The sequence below is a fragment of the Rissa tridactyla genome, chromosome 10, assembly GCF_028500815.1.
Source record: "Rissa tridactyla isolate bRisTri1 chromosome 10, bRisTri1.patW.cur.20221130, whole genome shotgun sequence".
NCBI classification, from domain to species: Eukaryota; Metazoa; Chordata; class Aves; order Charadriiformes; family Laridae; genus Rissa; species Rissa tridactyla.
Genome location: NC_071475.1, coordinates 16,796,001 through 16,816,179, shown reverse-complemented (window position 1 = coordinate 16,816,179; position 20,179 = coordinate 16,796,001). Strand labels below are relative to the sequence as shown.

At 68.5% G+C, this 20,179-nt stretch overlaps 1 protein-coding gene across 3 annotated transcripts; it reads left to right on the top strand.

The window, feature by feature from the left end:
* Positions 1-7,303: 7,303 nt before the first annotated feature.
* Positions 7,304-19,510, top strand: SEMA3B (semaphorin 3B). Of its 3 annotated transcripts, none has more exons than XM_054216696.1 (18): positions 7,304-7,397; positions 14,183-14,313; positions 15,133-15,290; positions 15,374-15,436; positions 15,528-15,647; positions 15,730-15,823; positions 15,922-16,041; positions 16,343-16,488; positions 16,584-16,698; positions 16,793-16,862; positions 16,948-17,092; positions 17,203-17,422; positions 17,512-17,603; positions 17,770-17,811; positions 17,929-18,086; positions 18,201-18,256; positions 18,341-18,480; positions 18,562-19,510. In XM_054216696.1, exons 2-18 carry the CDS (start codon positions 14,211-14,213, stop codon positions 19,000-19,002), a joined length of 2,283 nt encoding a protein of 760 aa, XP_054072671.1. In that variant the 5' UTR covers positions 7,304-7,397; positions 14,183-14,210; the 3' UTR covers positions 19,003-19,510. The 3 variants fall into 3 exon arrangements, with proteins under 3 accessions (XP_054072671.1, XP_054072673.1, XP_054072672.1); XM_054216697.1 differs by lacking the exon at positions 7,304-7,397 and adding an exon at positions 12,335-12,360; XM_054216698.1 differs by lacking the exon at positions 15,922-16,041.
* The last annotated feature ends 669 nt before the right edge of the window (positions 19,511-20,179 follow it).

Genomic DNA, 20,179 nt, shown 5'->3' with positions numbered 1-20,179 from the left:
CCTTCTCGGCTGGACAGAGATGCCCAAGCCATCCCCACCATGCCCAGCTGAAGCTTTGCGGAAAACTAAAGCGGTGGGAAGGAGAGGAGGGAAAAGGAGTGAAGATATCCCCAAACCCCCCCAGAGCCTGGCCCAGGGGGTCCCCACAGCTGGCACACGGTGGCTCCAGCCCCATGCAGCTGGGCTGGTCACGCAGCCAGGAGCCGACATGGGGACGGGTCCCCTCACTGGGAGCTGCCCGGGAGAGGGATGGGCTAAGACCCTCCTGTCAGCCCCCCGACCCCCCCAGCTGATGGTGCTTCCCTGGCACAGCCCAGGGCCGCTTTGCTGCTGGCTCTGGGGGTGTCAGGCCTGTGCCTGGGCTCCAGCCGATTGCGAAACCGCAGCCTTGTGGTTTTCTCCGGCCAGCTGGAAAGTTTGACGCCAGATTCCCGGATGTGAGGAGCCTTCGGGGGAGTGCAGGACGGCACGGCACAGCACAGCGCATCCCGCCAGCAGCATCCTGCCTCACCAATGGTGGGGAGCTGAGCACCGTGCCACCTGTGCCGTGCCAGCTGTGCCATGCTGCCTCTGCCATGCCGGCAGCCCTCACCCACAGTCGATTTGCCCTCTCACCAAGCCCCCCAGCCAAAATCTTCCCTGTTTTTCATCCTTTGGCTGTGCTTGGAGATCGAGGGGATGAAGGGAACCTCAAGAGCATCCTGGCATGGGACGAGGCTGGCCGGGACCCGGGCAGGATGGAGCAGGTGCTGTGCATGGCCGGGGCACGGTCTCCTTGTCACCCTTGGTTTCTTTGCCCGGCCTCTGCGCCTGCTGCCCGCCACTGCCCGCTCTTCCCTGGGCCGAGACAGGAGATGGCAGGAAGATGTGGAAGATGTGGTGGAGATAACAGGTAGACCTGCATCCAAAGCAGTGTCGCCGCCACACACTGCCACTTGAGCAAGAAGCCTCCCGGCACTTGTCCTTGCCGGGAGCACGCCGGCGGGTGCCTCTGGTCCCTGGTGCCAGTCACCCCACAGGCACAGGGGGGCTCTGAGACCCCCGCTGCCCCCCAACCCCAACACCAGGGAGCAGGTGAAGCATGAAAGGGGCCGGGAACACCGGTGGCAGGAGGAGAAGGATGCCCGCGGCTGGCAGTGCAGGATGGGGGGACCTCAGGGTGACACCTGCCCGAGGTGTCACCCAGCCGCCTCCCCCCAGCCGCCCCCTCTGGAAAAGCCCCCCAGTGCCGGCAGCATGGCTCCTGGGCCCAGCGCCGGGGGCAGGAGGTGGGGGGGCAGCTCGTGGCCCCCTCCCTCGCCCTTGACCGCTGGCTCCCTCACGGCACACGCTGTCATGTGGCAGGGCACAACAACAACAACAAGGACTAATTGGTTAATGCGATTTCAAAACATGATTTGCAATTATAACTCGTCAGAGAGCATTCAATGATCCTGCACATCGGGAGAGTGCGTTTTTCTCCTTCGTTTGTTCCTGGAACCTCGAAACCAATTAACTTTACAGAAGCCAGAAGCAAAAAGCACTGCTCAGCAGACCTGGAGGGTTGGGTTATCTCTGCCTTCAATCGCTTCCCTGCCAAGCGCGGCACTGGGAACCAAGGACCCAAGGACGAGCCCCAGGGTAACCCCGACGCTTCTCCCTACAGCACTGCAGGGTTTGGAGAGGGGTTCCAGGACCCCCTCAGCCCCCACCAGGACACCGGTCCCACGCAGGCTCCTCCAACTTCCAGTCATCAAGCCCCAAGTCAACTTGGAAGCGCTCGGGAGCTGGAGGATGCCCTGAGCCGTAAGAGATGGAGACAAGCTGTTCCTCTTGGCGTAGGGGGACCATCCCCTTTGTCACCTTTGGAGGTGCCAGCAGCTTTGTGCTCATCTCTGCCACCCAGACAGTGCAGCCGTGTCCCTGCTGTCCCCACTGGCCCCCCTGGCAGCATCCACAGCCCCACCAGGGCCAGGGGCTTTGCTCCCATGGGCTTGCCATCCTGCAGCAAGGGCTTAAATGCCTTTAAGGCAATTAAGCAAGGACTTAGCAAGGACTTTAATGCCTTTAAATGCAACTTAAACACCTATAAAGCCAAACGAGCCCAAGCAGCCATGATGCTCCCAAAATGTCCTGTGCCTGGTGGTCAGTGCCCCACTCTGGGGCAGCTTCTCTGGGTTTTGGCCAGTTTCCCCCGTGTTCCCAGTTGCTGGGCTCCATTGCTCCCCACATCCCACTGGAAAAGCTGGCATGGGGCTGGTGGTGTTTTCCCTCAAGCAGACAAAGAGATGCTGGGTACCACCTGCTTGAGGGATGCTCACGCAGCTATCCCTCCGGAGGGAGCCAGGGCCCCACTCTGCTGGGGGACCCCTGCTTGCAGGAGGACACAGGGGACCTGCCAGCCAGTGGGGGACACTGCCACTTCCACAGGGCCCAAGGCTCTCCGGGCCGTGAGCTGCCCTCCATCAACTCCCTGAGTCCTGGAGTCCTCCATCCCACGGGGAGCTCGGCATCCTGCGCTGCAGCCACCCAGGCTCCCCAGGGACAGGGAGGGAGCCCAGGCAGCTCCCAGGGCCTCCGAGGAGGCACAAGGTGATGCCAGCAGGGCGGGATGGCCGGGCTGGGCTGCCCTGCACCCCAAACCCTGCCTGGGCTGGACGTAGGGCCAGACCCCCAGGCAACCCCCCTGGGACAGCAGGTCCAGGGCCGGGGCGGGCAGTTAATGTTTAGCAGAGGAGGAGCAGGACCTCGGCATGGGGCAGTGGAAGGAGATGTGGGGCAGCGCTGAAGGGTCTGCAGCTACCAAGGAGGGGGGTCTCTGGTTCAAACCCAAGCTCCCCAGCAAGCTGTCACAAGCGTGGAGCCAGCTGGGGGAGCGCCGGGGGGGGCCTGGTCTGCGGGGTGGCAGATGGCTGGGGAGCTGGGGACCGGGGAGCAGGGGCGGACCGGGGACGACTTTCAAGCCCAGATGACTGTAGCATCCTTGTTTAAAAGATATAAATAACCGGGCCAGAAAAAGCGACGTGGCCACAGCTGTGTCCCTCCTCTCCCCGGGTGGCGGCGGTCGGTCCGGAGATGGCCCAGGAGTAGATACGGATTGTGCGGCGCTGGTGAAGCTGCGGTCTGCTCCGGCTCCCCGCGGGAGGCACCGGCAGGGCCGTGCTGGGTCCCCTCACCAGGGTGACTGGCGGTCCCGGGGCCAGACGGCAGCACAGGGTCCTGCCGGGTGTGATCCAGCCACGAGGAGGAGAGGGGATAAAGGCCCTTTCATGGCCCGCCGGGGAAAACGATTCATCAGGAGAAGCACAAAAGGACATGCCGGCGCTCAGGACCGAGGCTGCCATGTCGACCAGCACCGGGGTCCCCGAGCTCCTGCAGTGGTGGGACACAGGGGGCGGCTGCCCCAACCAGGGGGCAGCCGGGGAGCAGGGGTGTCCCCACCAGCGTCACCCAGCCTTGCGCTCGGGTGGGCTGAGCCTGGCACTGAGTCAGGCCAGGCAGTGCTGGCATGGTGGCCCCCTCCATGGTTGGGAAAGCCCTGGGGCAGCTGCCCCTCTCCCTCCCCTCCAAACTGGTCAACAATTGGCTGCCCCGGGGGACGCCGGCCTTGATCCGCATGGCTGGCTGTCCCCACGGCTGAGCAAACAGAGAGGAAAACAGCCCCAGCGCGGCCCCCGCCACTGCTGTCACGCGGCCAGGCACCCAGCACCCCCCAGCACCCTGGGACCCCCACCGCCAAGGAGAGCTGCCGGCACCCCCCCCCCCCCGCCTCTCGATGCTGGGGGCGGTTAACGGTACCGACCCACCAGCCGGGAAGGAGCCTGGGGACTGAGCTGGGAGGAGGGAGCGGGACCCAGCAGCCATAGCCACCATGCTAGCAGAGGGGCTGTGCCGGGGTGGCCAGCACAGCAAGGAAAGGGCCGAGCCACAGCCGGGGCAGCCCCGTGACTTCTGTCCCCGGGTATGGGCCAGTCCCTCCTTGCCCAGTCCAGGGGTCGGCTTGTCCAGTTCAGTGCTGTTTGCCGTGGGGCTGGGCCAGTCCCCAGGGGCTGTGGGCCAGCTGGGACCAGCCGGTTGGCAGCGGGCAGCCAGCATGCGCCAGGGGCACGTGCCCTGGCCCTGCCCAGCCACCCAACACGTTCCACCCCCCAGCCTGATTCCCTGAAACCCTTTCCCATCAGCAGAGTACGGTGCTTCATGGAAATTCCCCCTCCAGCCCCCTTCCTGGAGATCCCCCATTGGAAGGGCACCGTGGTCCTGATGGAGGCCAGGAAGACACCGGAGGCTGTTTCTGGTCCTGTATACCCCCAGCACATTCCACACCACCCAAAGCCCCCACTGGGACCCCCACCCTGCCTGCAGGCAGCAGGTCCCACTCGTCACCAACACCAGGCTCGGCTGGCTGCAGGAAGCATGGCCGAGATGGCCAGGATGGGCATGGGGGACACCGCCACCAGCAGTGGTGTGCATGGTGGCACTGCGGCCGGAGTGGAGACGGGGACACAGGCTTCTAGCTGCCCCCCCAGCACTGCAGCTCCAGCTGCTCCTTGGGAAGACAGGGCATGGGCTGCAGGGCGCAGGTGGCTTCTCTGGCTCTGGCGAGAGCGCTGCCCACTCCCTGCCCTGCCGCCGGCAAGGTGAGCGCGGTGCCGTGGCTGTGACCAGCCAGACGCTCCCGGTTCCCACCGGCTGAAGCGCAGGTCACTGCGCTGGTGACGCCGGCACACCGCCCACGCAGGGATGCCACCATCCCGTGACCGTGTGGGCAGGGGGAGCCTGCCGGCGCCCCGCACCCACCCTGGCCCCGCTGCCAGATGAGAGCAGGGCCGGGCCACCTATGCCGTGGCCAGTGATGGCCGTGCCCCACCACCTCGGTCACAGCTGGGAGCAGGAGCCCTGGCACCGGAGTGCCTGCACCAGCCCCACAGCAGTACCGGGCTGCCCCACGCCATGCCCGGCCTGACCCACGCCGGGGCCGGCCTGACCCACGCCGGGCTCAGGCCCCGCCCCGCCGCTGTAAGCCACGCCCACTCCAGATCAGTCCCCGCCTACGCCCCGTCAGGCCCCGCCCACCCCGGATAAGCCCAGCCCCGCCCCGCCCCGCGCCGGCCGCGCGGGCCCCGGCCGCCCTCTGGCGGCAGCCGGGAGCACTGCACGGCCCTGCCTGCAGCCTGCCTGCACCCTGCCTGTGCTCTGCCTGTGCCCTGCCTGCGCCCTGCCTGTGCTCTGCCTGCATTCTGCCTGTGCTCTGCCTGTGCTCTGCCTGTGCTCTGCCTGTGCCCTGCCTGCGCCTTGCCTGCACTCAGCCCTGCCTGTGCCCTGACTGCACCCTGCCTGCGCTCTGCCTGTGCCCTGTCTGCGCCCTGCCTGCGCCCTGCCTGTGCTCTGCCTGCATTCTGCCTGTGCTCTGCCTGTGCCCTGCCTGCGCCCTGCCTGTGCTCTGCCTGCATTCTGCCTGTGCTCTGCCTGTGCTCTGCCTGTGCCCTGCCTGCGCCTTGCCTGCACTCAGCCCTGCCTGTGCCCTGACTGCACCCTGCCTGCACCCTGCCTGTGCTCTGCCTGTGCCCTGTCTGCGCCCTGCCTGCGCCCTGCCTGTGCTCTGCCTGCATTCTGCCTGTGCTTTGCCTGTGCCCTGCCTGCACCCTGCTTGCGCCCTGCCTGTGCCCTGCCTGTGCTCTGCCTGTGCTCTGCCTGCATTCTGCCTGTGCTCTGCCTGTGCTCTGCCTGTGATCTGCCTGCACCCTGCCTGTGCCCTGCCTGCACCCTGCCTGCACCCAGCCCTGCCTTTGCCCTGCCTGAGCCTGGGCCTGCCTGCACTCTGGCTTGGGCCTGCCTGCACCCTGCCTGCACCTGGCCCCAGTGTTGGGGGAGTTCCCCGGCAGACGCTGCCCCATCATGCCCATGTGACACCTGGCCCATGTCCCGCCCAGGCCCGTGTCTCCCCGAAAGCCCTCTCTCCCCAGTCGCACCCCAGCACTCTGCCTGCCATGGGGCTGCCCTGGCCCCTCTCAGCCTCTCCTCGGAGCGGGGTGGCCATTGCTGTCTGACATTTCCCTGGTAGGGGCTACACACACCCCAGGCCCCCCCGTCTGCCGGAAACCTCCCCATGGAGCTCAACATTGCAGGGTGCCATTGCATGGCACCACACGGCATGGGGCAGTGTGCCACGCATCCGTACCCCCCTCAGCTCCAGGACAGCCCGGCTTGGAGCCACGCAGGCAAGAGCCTGGCTCTGCCGTGGCACCGATGTGGCACGGGCCCAGATGGGTTTGCCTGTCGCCACACCTGGAGGCTCCACAGCCTCCGGGGCAGCCGTGCCAGTGCCTGGCCATGGTCACAGCACAAAAACCCAACATTTTCTTGCCTTCCTTCAGATGGAATTTCCTGTGTTGTTTTTTTATTAAATTGGTGCCCGTTGCCTCCCAAGCCGGCGGGCACGGCAGAGCAGAGCCTGGCTCCCTCGCCCCCAGCCCCACCAGGGGCAGCTGGGCTGGGCCAGAACCCCCTGTGGAGGCAGGGGCAGGCGTGGGTGGCAGGTCAGCCACCCTCCTCCAGGCACAGGCTTGTTCCCGTCCCAGCCCGGCACGCCGCCCGCTCCGCTCCTTCCAGCTGAAGTCACCCCGGCCACAAGACAGACCTTTCTTCTCCCTCCTGTCCTGGCTGCGCTGCTCCCACCGGGATAAATCCACTGCATCCCCGGCTCGCGGCATGCCGGGTGGGCGAGAGGAGCCATGCAGGTCTAACCGCCCCAGCCTGGCTGAGGGCTCGTTACACATTTACTGCGCGTTAATGAGGCGGCACGGGCTGCTGCTGGCCTTCGGACCACAGGGATGTTTCGCAGGCAGCCAGCCGGCCCCACAGCCATGGCAGGGCAGGGCAGGGCTCCGGGAGTCCTCTGGGGTGAGTCCCCCAGGCACCACGGTGGCAGCAATGTCTCCGTCTGCCTCCTCCAGCGCCGCTGGGGATGGGCTTTGCAGGGGCAGATGAGGCGGGGGGACAGCGATGAGCGCCTTTGCCCTGGCACCCCTCCAGGCAGGGACAGGGATGGCTCCTTGGGGACATTGGGATGCTCTGCGGCTGCCATCAGAGCTCACCTGCACCTCTCCTGCCTTCCCTGCACCAGTGGAGGGGGTGGTGGCACCCCAGAGAGTCCCGGGGTGCCAAGGGGCTGTCCCCGAGTGGCCGCCCGGGTCGCTGGGTGCACGGGGAGGACATGGGACACAGTCGCCTTTTGTTGTTGGTGGCCCCGGGAGCAGGGACCGGGGCTTCATGTCCCCTCCCTCCGCCCCCGCCGCCGGCGGGACTGGCGCCCGACACCGGGGATTTGGGGTTTAAAGAGCAGGCGGCAGCCGCAGCCCCGGCTCACCCGCCAGGCGAGGAGGCAGGCAAGCTCCAGCAGAGCCCACGCACCGCAGAAGGTGAGATGGCGGCCGCGGGATACCGGGCTGCCCCGCCGAGGGGGGCCAGGGGGCTGGGGGGATGTGGCGGTGGAGGTCCCCAGGGGGGAAGGCAGGTCCCTGTGTCCCCTCGGTAGGTGCTGGCTGCCGGCGAGCTCGGACTCGGGCCTGAGAGGGAAGAGGGGGCAACGCCAGGCACATGCCGCCTCCTTGTCCCCATCACCCCACAGCAGAGCGGGGACCCCAGAGCCCTGTTCCAGCCGGGGCAGCTAGTGCCAGCTCGGCTGTGTCAGGGGGCTTCCCAAGCGATGCCCCTTCCCCAGGGCACTGGTTTATGGGAAAGGGGGGGTTTACCTGGTGCCCTCCCACCCCTGGCTCCTCCATCGCGCTTGTCGGCCCAGCCCCAGGCAGGGCTTGCCCTGTCTGGCACCTGGTGGAGCTCGGAGCCGTCCGGGGATGAGGGGAGCCCGACGGCGGGCACCGGGCTGGGCAGGAGCAGGAGCTGGGCCGGCAGACAAGGCCCTATTGTGCCGCGCCGGGGCCGCCGGCTCGCCCGTCAATAGCCGCATTATGTTCGGTGGTGGCCCCCCCAAGCCTTCCCAGCCGCCGCGGCTCTGCGGGAGCACCGTGGGAGGCGATGTGAAGTGGCTGTTGTCTTGCGGGGCTGGGGTGAGAGGAGGAGGGTGGGCAGGCCAGGGTGCCAGGACACCCCCCCACGCCACAGCCAGGCTGGGTGCTGCTGGGTGCCATGGCAGCAGGGTGCTGCGCTCCCCCCTGCTTTGGGGACAAGATGGCCTGGATGGGGTGCGGGCAGGCTCAGGGGGCACCCGGGCACCCCTGTCCCCTCTCCTGCCCTCGCTGTCCCACCTGGGCATGTGTCCACCATGCTTAAGGTGGCCACAGCCAGGCTGTGCCACCGGGTGCTACGCCGGGGCAGGAACAAGCATGCGGGCAGTGAGGGGCTGCTGGATGCCACCAGGCCACTGGGAGCAGATGAACAGTCCCGTGTGCTTCCCGGCGAAACACGCCCCGGCTAAAATTACCAACCCTGTGGCAGGGACACTAGCCTATTTTTAAAGCCTGGAGGAGATGGATGCCACCGGTTGGTGTGGCACAGAGCAGGGCCGGAGGGGCTGGGGCAGGGCAGCGGGCGGGGGGGCGCTCAGCCAGCATCTCTCCTGCCCTCCCGCCGGGACAGGGACAGGGACAGCCCAGTGACAGAGAGCCTGCATGCCGTGCCCCACGTCTTGTGGCGCTGCTGAGGCTTCTGCCCCACTGGGATGGTTTTGAGGAGCTTCAAGCGGTTTTCAGCGCACGGGATGCAGTCGCCCTACCTGCCCCGGAGCCAGCCCAGTAGGATCCTAGAAGCCCTGGATCCCTCCTTTTCCCAAAAAGCCGTTGCGCAGCACCAGGAGGATGGATGCCTCCTTCTTCATCACCACCCCAAAGGTTCACTGTGCACCCCACGGCTCGGTCCCACAGCAGGGAGACCCGATGGTGGCTCCCCAGACGTGCCCAGGCACTGGGTGCTGGGTGCACCCCATGTCCCCCGAGCGGCCCAGCTCAGCCCGGTGCGGGTGGGGACAATTAAAAAGGGATTAGCCGGGCTATGCCGGCATGGCGCTGCCGGGAGCCGGTACCTAATCCTGGCAGGAATGTGCTGGGGCCACGCGGGTCCCTGCTGCGGGGGTCTCACACCAGCATGTTGTGGGGCGGGGAGGTGGATGTAGGTTCGGGGGGGTGTATCCATAGACAGGGTGTGAGCCCTGAGCTGGTGTCCCCTGCGGGACATCGACACCACACTGCACTATGAGGATGCAGCTGGCTCGGGTACATCACTGGGCTAGGCCCTTGCACTGGCACGCGTGACACCCCACAGGCTCTGTCTGACACATCCTGCCCTTGCACTAGGGATGTGGCGGCCACCTGATGCCAACCTGTGGCCCGACACCACGTGCCACAGGGACACGCAGCCCTTCCCTGCCTTGGTGCACAGCTGAGGCAGGCGTGCCGGCGAGGAGACACCGGCATGCCCATCAAAGCAGTGATGGGAGAGACCCCCATGGTGTTCATGGCACCGCAGGGCTCACCTCACCCCCCCCGGATAAGCCACAGGCTGTGGCTTGGCACAGGGAGCCAGCCTGGCCAGGGATGGAGGAACCACACAGGCAGCCGGTGAGGGGCCCCATGCCGGGGGGATTCCCAAAGGAATCCTAAAGCCATGTCTTTTGTGCAGTCGCAAACCACTGAGGGCTTTTTGGGGTGGCCAGGCCCAGGAGGCACCAGCTCGAGGAGGGTGTCCCCATGCCCGGGCCATTGGTGCAGGCTGGGGTGAGGATGCCTCCCCTCCCTCTGCGCCCTCCTATCCCCCTGGCAAGCCGGCAGTGTCACCAGGCGTGCTGGCAAAGGCCACCCCGCCGCACAAGCACATCTCTTGGCTGAGCCCAGCTGGCACAGGGACACCTACAGCACCAGCTGGCACGACGCAGCTCACCTCGTCCCCCTGGGTTTTGTCTGGCCCCGGCCATGGTGGTTCCACAGGGGCGAAGGGCTGCTCCTCAGCCTCCAGGGACATGGGGGACACCCTGCGGCCACCTCACTCGCTTTGGGACACCCCACAGGTCCCCACAGCATCACCAGGGCTCTCCCAGCAAGGTGCCACTTGCTCTTGGGGTGCAGGATTTATCCCCATCCCGGTGGCTAGTAGATGCCCATCCCAGCCCATCTTCCTCCGTGAAGGCTCTCCAGCAGCCGCAGGTCCAGGTCCCCCATCTGACAGCATGGATACATCCTGTGCCGTGCTGGCTCGCCCACCGGCACAGGAGGTGCAGGAGCCGTTGGCCGCTGCCTGCCGCTGTGCCACCCCCGGGAGCCCTGCAGAGGCAGAGAGGAGCCGTTTCCTACCGCAAACACTGCTGGGGGCTTGGGCGCTGCCAGTTGGAGCTACCAATGCTCGCCGGAGACGGAAGTGCTGGGAGAGATTTGGCCCAGGCAGCAGATCCCCAGGGGTGCGGATCCACCCGGCGGCAGGAAAAAGGGATCAAAGAGCGAAGGTGCCGGCACCTGCTCGCGCCGGTGGCGGTGACACCCCCACGCTGGCAGGGAGCCAGGCTGTTGGCACCCGGCCATGCCGGCCTCCACGGTGCTGGCAGCGAGCGCAGGGATGCAGGCAGCATGCCGGTGGCGATGCCCCGTTCCAGCTGGGGACCGTCACCCTGCCAGCCCCCCTGCCGGCTTCATCCCTTGTCAGGAACATCCCCATCAGGGTGAGAAGGGGTGTCCGGCGGGCGACGTGGCGCATGCATCCCTCCCGCGCAGTTTCTTTTTTCCGGAATGGAAGCCCGGCCCTTCTGACGCCTGATGGTTTCTCCAGGCGGAGCTCCTGCCGCCAGCGAGGTCCCTGCAGGGCTCCCGGGGTGACAGTGACGTCACTCGGCCACCTCGCCACGTGTGCCGGGAGCGGTGCCGGGTGGAAAGGTCCCAGCTGGGTGGAGGGAAACTGAGGCACGGTGGTGGCACAGCAAGGGAAGCTGTCCACTGGGAAGGGCTGGGCACAGTGTCCCTGTCCCCACTGTCCCAGCCAGGCAGGCCCAACCCTGTTGGGGGCCACCCAGCCCAAAGTCCCGCTGTGTCACCTGGGCAAAGTCTTATGGCGAAGTAACCCCTGCCATACCAGTGCCAGCAGCTCCCCGTCCCCTCACTGTCCCTGTCCCCCTTGATGCTGGGCCGGCACTATGGCACAACCGGGAGGGCAGAGGGTGCCACCCGTGCCGTCAGCAGGAGGGTTACCAGCAGCGAGACGGAAGGGCATTGCCCGGGCACCCTGCCTGCGCCTGCCTGCACAGCTGCCTGCCGAACCCGCTGCCTGCCCACGCCAGCTCTCTACCTGCACCTGCACCTGCCTGCACCCGCTGCCTGCTGGCACCCCCCCCCGCCCCCGCCTCCCTGCTCACCCTGCACCTGCCTGCACCCGCTGCCTGCCTGCCTGCACCCCTGCCTCCCTGCTCATGCCAGACCTGCCTTCCTCAACTGCTGCATCCACAGGTAGGGACAGCTAGGGGGGGAGGAGGGAGGGAGGGTGACAAGGGAAGGGGTGGCCCCCAAGGCAGCCCATGTGTTGTGTCCTCCTCCTGCCCCGAGTCCTGCCCGCCGAGGCGCGCGTGGCCCCGCTGCCGGCACCGCTCGGCACTTGCTATTCTTGGCAGCGGTGGCTGGAAAATGGGAGGCAGCGGAGGAATTTTGTTTGCTCCAGGCTGGGCCCGGGCCAGACATCTGGGCTGCAGCTGAGCGGGGCGCGGGACCAGCCCCCCGCCGTCCCCGGAATGGCCCCCGCTGCCCCCTGGTGTGGCCCCTCAGCACCCCTCGGCACAGCCGCCGGCACCCCACACCCGGGCAGGCCGGTGGCTGGCGAAGGGAGGAGGTGGCCCAGCCACTGGTGTGCTGAGCCACTGGTGTGATGAGCGTGGCATCCTCGGCTCTGCCCCGGGTGGGGGCAGTGTGTGTCACGGAGGGTGTCACTGTGGGCTGTGTGGGGTGGCAGCGTGGCTGTGTGGGGTGGGGGGGAGTGGGTGGGTGGGTGCCTGGGTGGTTTGGCAGGTGTGTGTCTGAGCACACGTCTGTTTACACGTGTGTGCGGGTGTAGTCACACGTGTGTGCGCGTGTTGTCACACGTGTGTGCGCGTGTTTGCACGCACGTGTGTTTCCACGCGTGTGTGCATGCGTACACGTGTGTCACCGTGTGTGCTCGCACACGTCTGTGTGTGCCCGGGGGGGGGGGGTGGGGGGGTGGCCCGGGTGCTCGTGCCCGCCCCCGCTCGCACGCGTGCATGTGTTTGCACGCGAGTGTGCGTGTGCGCGTGCCCCCGGGGCCCCGCCCCGCCCCGCCCCGCCCCCCCACCCCCCGCCGGGGCCGCCCCGGTCCCTCCCGGCGGACGCGGAGGGCGGGGCCGGGCCGGGACGAGCCGAGCCGGGACCCGGGACCCAGGTGGGTGCCGGGGGCCGGGCAGGGTGCGGGGTGTGCCGGGGCAGGGGGGGCTCCCGGGGCCGGGACGGGGCGGGGGGGTGTCCCGGGACGGGATCTCTGCGCTGCCGTCGGGGGTCTGCCCGGGTGGCACCGCGGGGGGGGGGCTGGTGGCGGGGTCCTTGTCCCGGCTGGCACCGGGAGGGCTGTGTCTGCCCGGGCCGGCACCGGGGGGTTGTGTCCGTACCGGGGCTGGGGGGGGGCGGTTGGCACCGGGGGTCACCGGGGGCTGGATCTGCCGGTGCTGGCACAGGGGGTCTCCTGTGATGCCGCTGCTGCCCGTCCATCCCCCCCGACCCCCCAGCCTGCCCCCCGTGCCAGCATCGGGCTGGGACAGCCGCGGGGGGAGATCCATACCCGGGGGTCTGCCCTGGCCCCTCGGTGGGGGCTGGCAGGTGCCGGGCAGGCGGGAGGACCCCCGGTGCCCCTGCCACGGCCCTCTCTGGCTGGCAGCCGGGCGGAGCTGGCAGAGCCCGGCGGGTCTCCCGCCTCGTCCCAGTGCCTCTGGAAATGCCATTAGCGCCTGCCGCCCTCACGCCAGGCCACCAGGCATTCCACCCCTGTGGCTTCGTGCCTGGTCGGGGCCACTTGCCACTGCCCGCTGCCTGCCTGGGACCTGACCCCACTACTGCCAGCCCGGGACGGGGCAGCCCCTGCCCTCAGGAGCCCAGGGCAAGCCCCGTCCGGCCGTGCCGGGCAGCAGGCAGACGTGCCCAGATGTGTGTCAGGCACTGCCACCCATGCGTGCTTCCCTGGCTGGGCACCCACCACGGCCTGGCCTGAGCGGGGCGGCAGAACTTGGGGGCGGTTGCACTGAGCCCCGGTGCCGCAGTGGGGCTTCAGTTGCCGCCAGTGTCTCAGTGAAGCCCCGGTGGCTGCGGCACGGGTGAAACCCATCGACTGCGCCGGGGGCCGATGGCTGGCGTGGCTGGGCTTGTGCTTCGCACGCGGCGCAGGGCGGTGCCGGCTGGCACGTCCTGGCTGCCTACGGCTGCCCGGGGCTGCCACGGCGTGGCCGGCGGGCGAGGCGGGGAGCCGCGTGTTGGCGTGATGCTCACGATAACTATCACCTCCTGCTCCTCGGGGGACAGCGTGCCGGTGCCGGAGCCAGAGGAGCTCTTCCCCTACCCCATGGTGGGCACACCAGTGTGGGCCCCTCGGGGGCGATGTGGGCACCTGCTCGGCCAGAGCCCTCCCAAACCCAGCTCCCATTCTCAGGGTGGTATAACAAGGACCAGGGGCCAAACGGTGGGGGCTGCAGGGGAAACTGTGGCACGAGACCCCATGACTCCCACGATGCCCAGCTTGCCTGGTGCTTGGGAGCCTGCTGCCTGCCCAGGGTGCCCTGTCTGGCTGGAACCACCCCGGTGCTCACCCCGTCCCCGCAGGGCAGCTCTGTGCTTGCAGGCAGGACCAGACAGAGCCCAGCACCCTCTTGCCAGCAGGGCTTAGGCAGGGATGGGGAGGGTCCAGCCTGGGTGCTGCGCGTCCGAGCTGCCTCAGTTTCCCCACGGGCAGGAGTGGTAGGGCGGCTCCCAGAGCCTCTTTGGTTTGGGATCAAATTAACGGGGGCTTGAAAACCGGGGAGGGATGCAGCTGGCCTGCGTCCCCCCAGCAATCACCAGCTTAAGCTCAGCGCAGGGGGTCCCCTCGTGCCATGCGGGGTTGTCCTATGCCGATGCTTGGGGCTCTCCGGATCCCATCGGCAGCGCCGGGGAGGGATCGTGGTCTGGGGCTGCGGGGAGGGGGCTGTAACCCGAGCTGAGGTCTCGCTTCTCTGCCCCAGCCGCGGGGCCGCCAGCCAGACCCCGGCCATGAGCCACACGCTGCTCCTGCTCCTGCTCCTGCTGCGCGGCCCCGCCGCCGCCGGCCGCCCCCCGCCCGCTGCCACCCCCCGCCTCAAGCTGGCCTTCCCCGGTGAGTTGGGACATGGGCAGCGTGAGGGGGACGCGGGGCCGGGCGTGGGTGCACCGGTGCCGTGTCAGCACCCAGCATTGTCCCCGGGGGATGGGAGCATCCTGGGGGGAGACGGGCAACATGGCGGGAGGGGGGTGAAACCCCGGTGCTGCCGCCTCACCGGCACCAGTGCTGCCCCCGCCACGGGCTGCCGGGCTTTGGCATGGGCTGCCAGGTTGCTCGCCTGATGGCAGGCCCCCCAGGGCCACCTGCCTGCCCTTGGGGCCATGCCTGCGCTCTCGGCCCCCGGCATGTACCGGCTCAGGTGCCTGTCCCCCTGCAGAGCACCGCAGCAGCACTCTCCAGTCCCGGCTATGCCATGTCCAGCAGGGACACCATGCTGGCCAGGGAGCCGGTGCCTTGTCCCAGCTGGCCACCCTGTGGGCTCCAGCACGGCACGGGGGGCTTTGTCCGGCGGCGGGTCCCAGCGAGCGCTCTCCTCCCAGCCGGACAAAGGGCTGTTTGTTCCCGCCACGGTGGGATTAGCTCCGTGGGGCAGGGAACGGCCCCTTCTCTCCCGCCACCTCCCGCCGGGCTGGGGAGCACAGGGATGGGTGCTGGGGGGCACGGGGATGGGTGTCAGGCTGGCGTGGGGATGGGTGCTGTGCCGGCACAGGGCTGGTGAACCCGGTCAAGCCAGTGGGACAGGTTTGGGGGAGGGGGTGGCAGGTCGGGGGGGCCATGGCCAGACCTGGGTTCCCCCAGGGTGTGTGGCCGGGGCAGGGGAGCGTGCCGGGCAGCGATGGGGCCGGGCTGAGCGGTGCCGGCGGGTCCCGGCAGAGCTGCGGGCTCGCCACGGGCTGCGCCTCTTCACGCTGGAGCGCTCCTGCTGCTACGAGGCCCTGCTGCTGGACGAGGAGCGCGGCCGCCTCTTCGCCGGCGCCCAGAACCACCTCCTCTCCCTGGCACTGGATGACATCAGCCAGCGGGACAGGAAGGTAACGAGCGGGGACAGGGACACGCCAGCTGGGTGACCCTGGGCGCACCGTGGGACTGCGAGCATCCCCCTCTCCCCCCGCAGATCTACTGGCCGGCGCCGGTGGAGTGGAGGGAGGAGTGCAACTGGGCTGGCAAGGACATCACCGTGAGTGCCGGGGGACCGCAGCGTGTTTGGGGGGTGCCGGGGGTGCCGAGGGGCTGCCCCATCGCCACCTCCCCGTGCCCTCCCCCCCCAGGCCGAGTGCATGAACTTTGTGAAGATCCTGCACCCCTACAACCGGACCCACCTGTACGCCTGCGGCACCGGCGCCTTCCACCCCGTCTGTGCCTTTGTGGAGGCCGGCCAGCACGCGGAGGTGAGACCCCCCCCCGCACCCAGCTCCTCCGCGAGCTCCCGCTGCTGCCACCCCCCCATCTCCCACCCTTACCCCCCTCCAGGAGCCCCTCTTCAAGCTGGACCCCCGGCACACCGAGGACGGCAAGGGGAAGAGCCCCTACGACCCCCGGCACGCAGCCGCCTCCGTCCTCGTGGGTAAGGGAGAGCCGAGCCCGGCCCCCCATAGGGGGCAGCCATGGTCGGGGGGGGTTGCCCGGGGGGTTGCCCGTAACGCTTCCCTCGGTGCCTGCCAGGCGAGGAGCTCTACTCTGGGGTGGCCACCGATCTGATGGGACGGGACTTTACCATCTTCCGCAGCCTGGGCCGGCGTCCCTCCATCCGTACCGAGCAGCACGACTCTCGCTGGCTCAACGGTCAGTGCCGGGGAGCGGGAGGGCAGCGGGGCCACCAGCACACACCAGCGTGGCCACGCTGCTCCCTGGAGGCATTGGGGCAACAAGTCCGTACCCCGTCCTCTGCTGCCTGTGCAGGGTGATTTGGGGGGTCTCTGTGCCCCCCTCAGGCTCTCAGTGCCCGGTGGGGTCCCACCCTCACCCTGCCTCACCACAGCCGGGCGGGGGGGTCTGTGCCCACCTGGGACCCCGGCGGGTGCCCCAGGGTCCCCAGGGAGCAGAGCTAGCGGGAGCACTGGAGGCGGCACCCCTCTGCCCCCAGAACCCAAGTTCGTGGCTGTTTTCTGGGTGCCGGAGAGCGAGGACCCCGACGATGACAAGATCTACTTCTTCTTCCGCGAGACGGCGGTGGAGCGGCAGCAGGGGCTGGGCAAGACCAGCTTCGCCCGCATCGGCCAGATCTGCCGGGTGAGCGCGTCTGCGGGTGGGCGGGCTGGGGGCCAGGGGTGCCCATGGGTGTCCCCCTGTTGCTGCTGACAGCGGAGCCCTCCCTCTCCCGGCAGAATGACGTGGGCGGGCAGCGCAGCCTGGTGAACAAGTGGACCACCTTCCTGAAGGCTCGGCTCGTTTGCGCCGTGCCAGGACCTGACGGGGCAGACACACACTTCGATGAGCTCCGTGAGTGCCGGGGCGGGGGGACACCCACAAACACAGGGTGGCCGTGGGCGTCCCTGGCATGTCAGGGCAGTGCTAATGCCCCCCCTGCTTGCAGGGGACGTTTTCCTGCTGCAGACAAGGGACAAGCGCAACCCCCTGGTCTACGCCATCTTCTCCACCTCCAGGTCGAGCACCCTCCCCACCACCATCCCCCCGTGCCCCGCTGGTGCCCCTGTCGCCCCTCACATTGTCCTCTCTCTCTCCCGCCAGCTCTGTTTTCCAGGGCTCGGCCATCTGCGTCTACACCATGGCTGACATCCGCCGGGCTTTCCTGGGCCCCTTCGCGCACAAGGAGGGTCCCAACTACCAGTGGGTGTCCTACCAGGGCCGCGTGCCGTACCCTCGTCCGGGCATGGTACGTGGCGCGGGGATGTCCCGCCTGGTGCCGCTGGTGGGATGCTGGTACCCAGGGTAGTGGGGAGCAAGTCCCCCCCCGCCAGCTGAGTCAGCATCGCTTCCCCGCAGTGCCCCAGCAAAACCTTCGGCACCTTCGGCTCCACCAAGGACTTCCCGGACGAGGTGATCCAGTTTGCTCGGCATCACCCGCTGATGTACAACCCCGTGCTGCCCCACGGCCACCGCCCCCTCTTCCTGCAAGCGGCCGTGCCCTACACCTTCACCCGCATTGCCGTGGACCGTGTCACCGCCGCCGATGGCCACTACGACGTCCTCTTCATCGGCACAGGCACGTGGTGACCCTGGGGTTGGGGCAGGGGGTGAGATTTGGGGGTTGCCGGGGCTGGGACCCCCGGCCTCACCCCTCCCTACCCGCAGATGTGGGCACGGTGCTGAAGGTGGTCTCAGTGCCCACGGAGAGCTGGCACCGCATGGAGCCACTGCTGCTGGAGGAGCTGCAGGTCTTCCAGGTGAGGGGGAGGGGGGCCTGCGCCCCTCCACTCAGACCCCCCCTCCTTGTGCCGCCCATGCTCTGGGTCATGCCAGGGCATTCCAACTGCTGGGATGTGGGAGCTGGCAGCCCAGACCCCTGCGTCCTCCCGCACACCCTGACTCCTGCCCGCGCTCTGCCCGCAGGACGCCTCCCCCATCACCAGCCTGCAGCTCTCCTCCAAGCGGGTAAGGGGGGACCCTGCCTGGGTCCCTGTGTCCCACTGTGGCTCTGCTGTGGCTCTGTCCCGCCCCGTGCCGTGGTGCAGGGGTGTTCAGCCCCACGTTTTTCCACACCCCCCCCAGCAACAGCTCTACGCCGGCTCGGCCACAGCGCTGGCCCAGCTGCCCCTGCACCGATGTGGCGCCTACGGCAAAGCCTGCGCCGAGTGCTGCCTGGCCCGGGACCCCTACTGCGCCTGGGATGGCACCGCCTGCACCCGCTACGTGCCCAACACAAAGAGGTAGGTGAGGTGCCAAGGCTTGGTGCTGGGGCGGCCAGCCAGCCTCGAGGCCAGGGTGAGGGGCACGGGCCTGGCTGCCGCAGCCCCTGCTCCTCCTCCGCCACCTTCCCGCAGGCGTTTCCGCCGGCAGGACGTCCGCAACGGTGACCCCAACGTGCTTTGCTCCGAAGGTGAGCTGGGACATGGCCGGCGGTTGGGGGTCAGCCCTGCCGAGGCAAGAGGGTGACAGCCAGGCAATGTCATCCCCCCGCCAGACCCGCGGCAGGGCAGTGTGCCCCAGAAGCAGCTCTACGGGGTGGAGGGCAGCACCGCCTTCCTGGAGTGCATCCCCAGATCCCTGCAAGCCCAGGTCCTCTGGACCTACCAGCGCACCCCGGATGACCCGCAGCGAGAGGTAGGCTTTCCCGGGCTGGGTGCCACCGGCGGGACTGTGCCGTGTTGAGCTGACCCCCTGTCCCCGGCGGGGGTGCCACAGGTGCAGGTGGACGAGCGGGTGGTGCGGACGGAGCGGGGTGTCCTGCTGCGCAGCGTGCAGCGTGCCGACGCCGGCCTCTACCTCTGCCACGCCACGGAGCACGGCTTCACCCAGCCCCTGCTGCGGCTCTCCCTGGAGGTCATCAGCGCCCGGCAGGCAGCGGGCACGGCCCCTGCCACAGACACCCAGCTTGCCGCCGGCCCCCCCGGCCGCAAAGTCTGGTACCGGGACTTCCTCCAGCTAGTGGAGCGCCCACCGCTGGGATCCGCCGATAGGGTCTGCCAGCGGCTCTGGAGCCGGGGGAGACCCCCACCGCCCCCCCGCACCCACGCCGGACCCCCTGGACGCGGGCAGGGCGAGGAGCCGCGCAAAGCCCGCCGCCGGCGTACCCACGAGGGGCCGCGGGCAGAGCGGGGTCCCCGCAGCGCATCCCCCTGGTGACCCCGGGGCCGGCCCCGGGCACCGGGCTCTGCCTAGGAGCGGGGCCGCGGGCAGGGGCAAAGCCCCCCCCCCGGCCTCGGCCGCCCCTCCGGCAGCACCGGAGCTTGGCACGGTCAGTGGCGGGGGGGGGCTGTGGCTCTGGGGCCAGGAGGGCAGCTGGGCTGACTGCCCCCCCCGAGGGGCTGCCGGCCACCCTCACCACTGGCTCCAGCACCGGTGGGGGGGACCCAGCCGGCTGCCGGCACCGCAGAGTCACCGAAATATTTATTAACGACTGTTACGGATGAATGTAAACCTGCCCCCGTGGGGGTGGCAGGGCCAGGCTGTGACTCCCCCGCCCCGAGGCATGGTGCCGTGGGGGTACGGGGCAGCAGGGCCACCCTCGGGTCCCGGCGGGGCTGTGGGTGGGAGCAGGACCCCGGAGAGGCAGGATGGGCGCTGGTGGGACGGGGGGGGATCCAGTGGGAGAATGGGTGCCCGGGGAGGAGATGGGGGCAGGCACAGAGGTGGTGCCCAGCGCCCCGGGTGCAGAGCAGTGGCACCAGGGGGGCTTGTACTAATTGTGCACAATAAAGCAGAAGATTCAGCCCAGGGTCCTGCATCTGCCCCAGGGAGCACTCGGGGGGGCTAGGGGGGACGGGTGGGTGAGCTACAGCAGGGACCCTCTCTGGCACCCCAAGCCAAGGGGGTCGGGGTGCTTGGATGGGGGGCCCAAGTCCCACAGGGACATCACCAAGGCTGATGGGGTCTCCCCAGGGTTACAGCTCCCCACACTTTGCTTTCGTTTCTGGAAGAGGAAAACCGAAAATTGACTTGGCGTGTCCCCAGTGTCAACAGCCCCGCACATAAGGCAGTGACAGGAGGTGACCTCGGGGCGTGGGCACAGGCACCCCCTGCCCTGGGCAGGGCCTGGAGCAGGGTGCCGGTGGTGGGATGCTGCCTGCAGCCAGCTGGGCACCCAGGGCAGGAGCCCCCCAGGGAGCAGGTGGCGACAAAACCCCGAGGTTGGGGCCACCTTAATTTCATGGTGATGATGCCACCAGGGTGGTGGCCCGGGAAGGTTTAAAAGCTGCTGCAGGCAGGAGCAGGCAGAGAATGGAAATGTTTTTTTCCTGAGGTCTAGCTGGCATCGGGCTGGCACCCCTGACCCCACCAGGCACCTCAGGCTTGGGCAGCA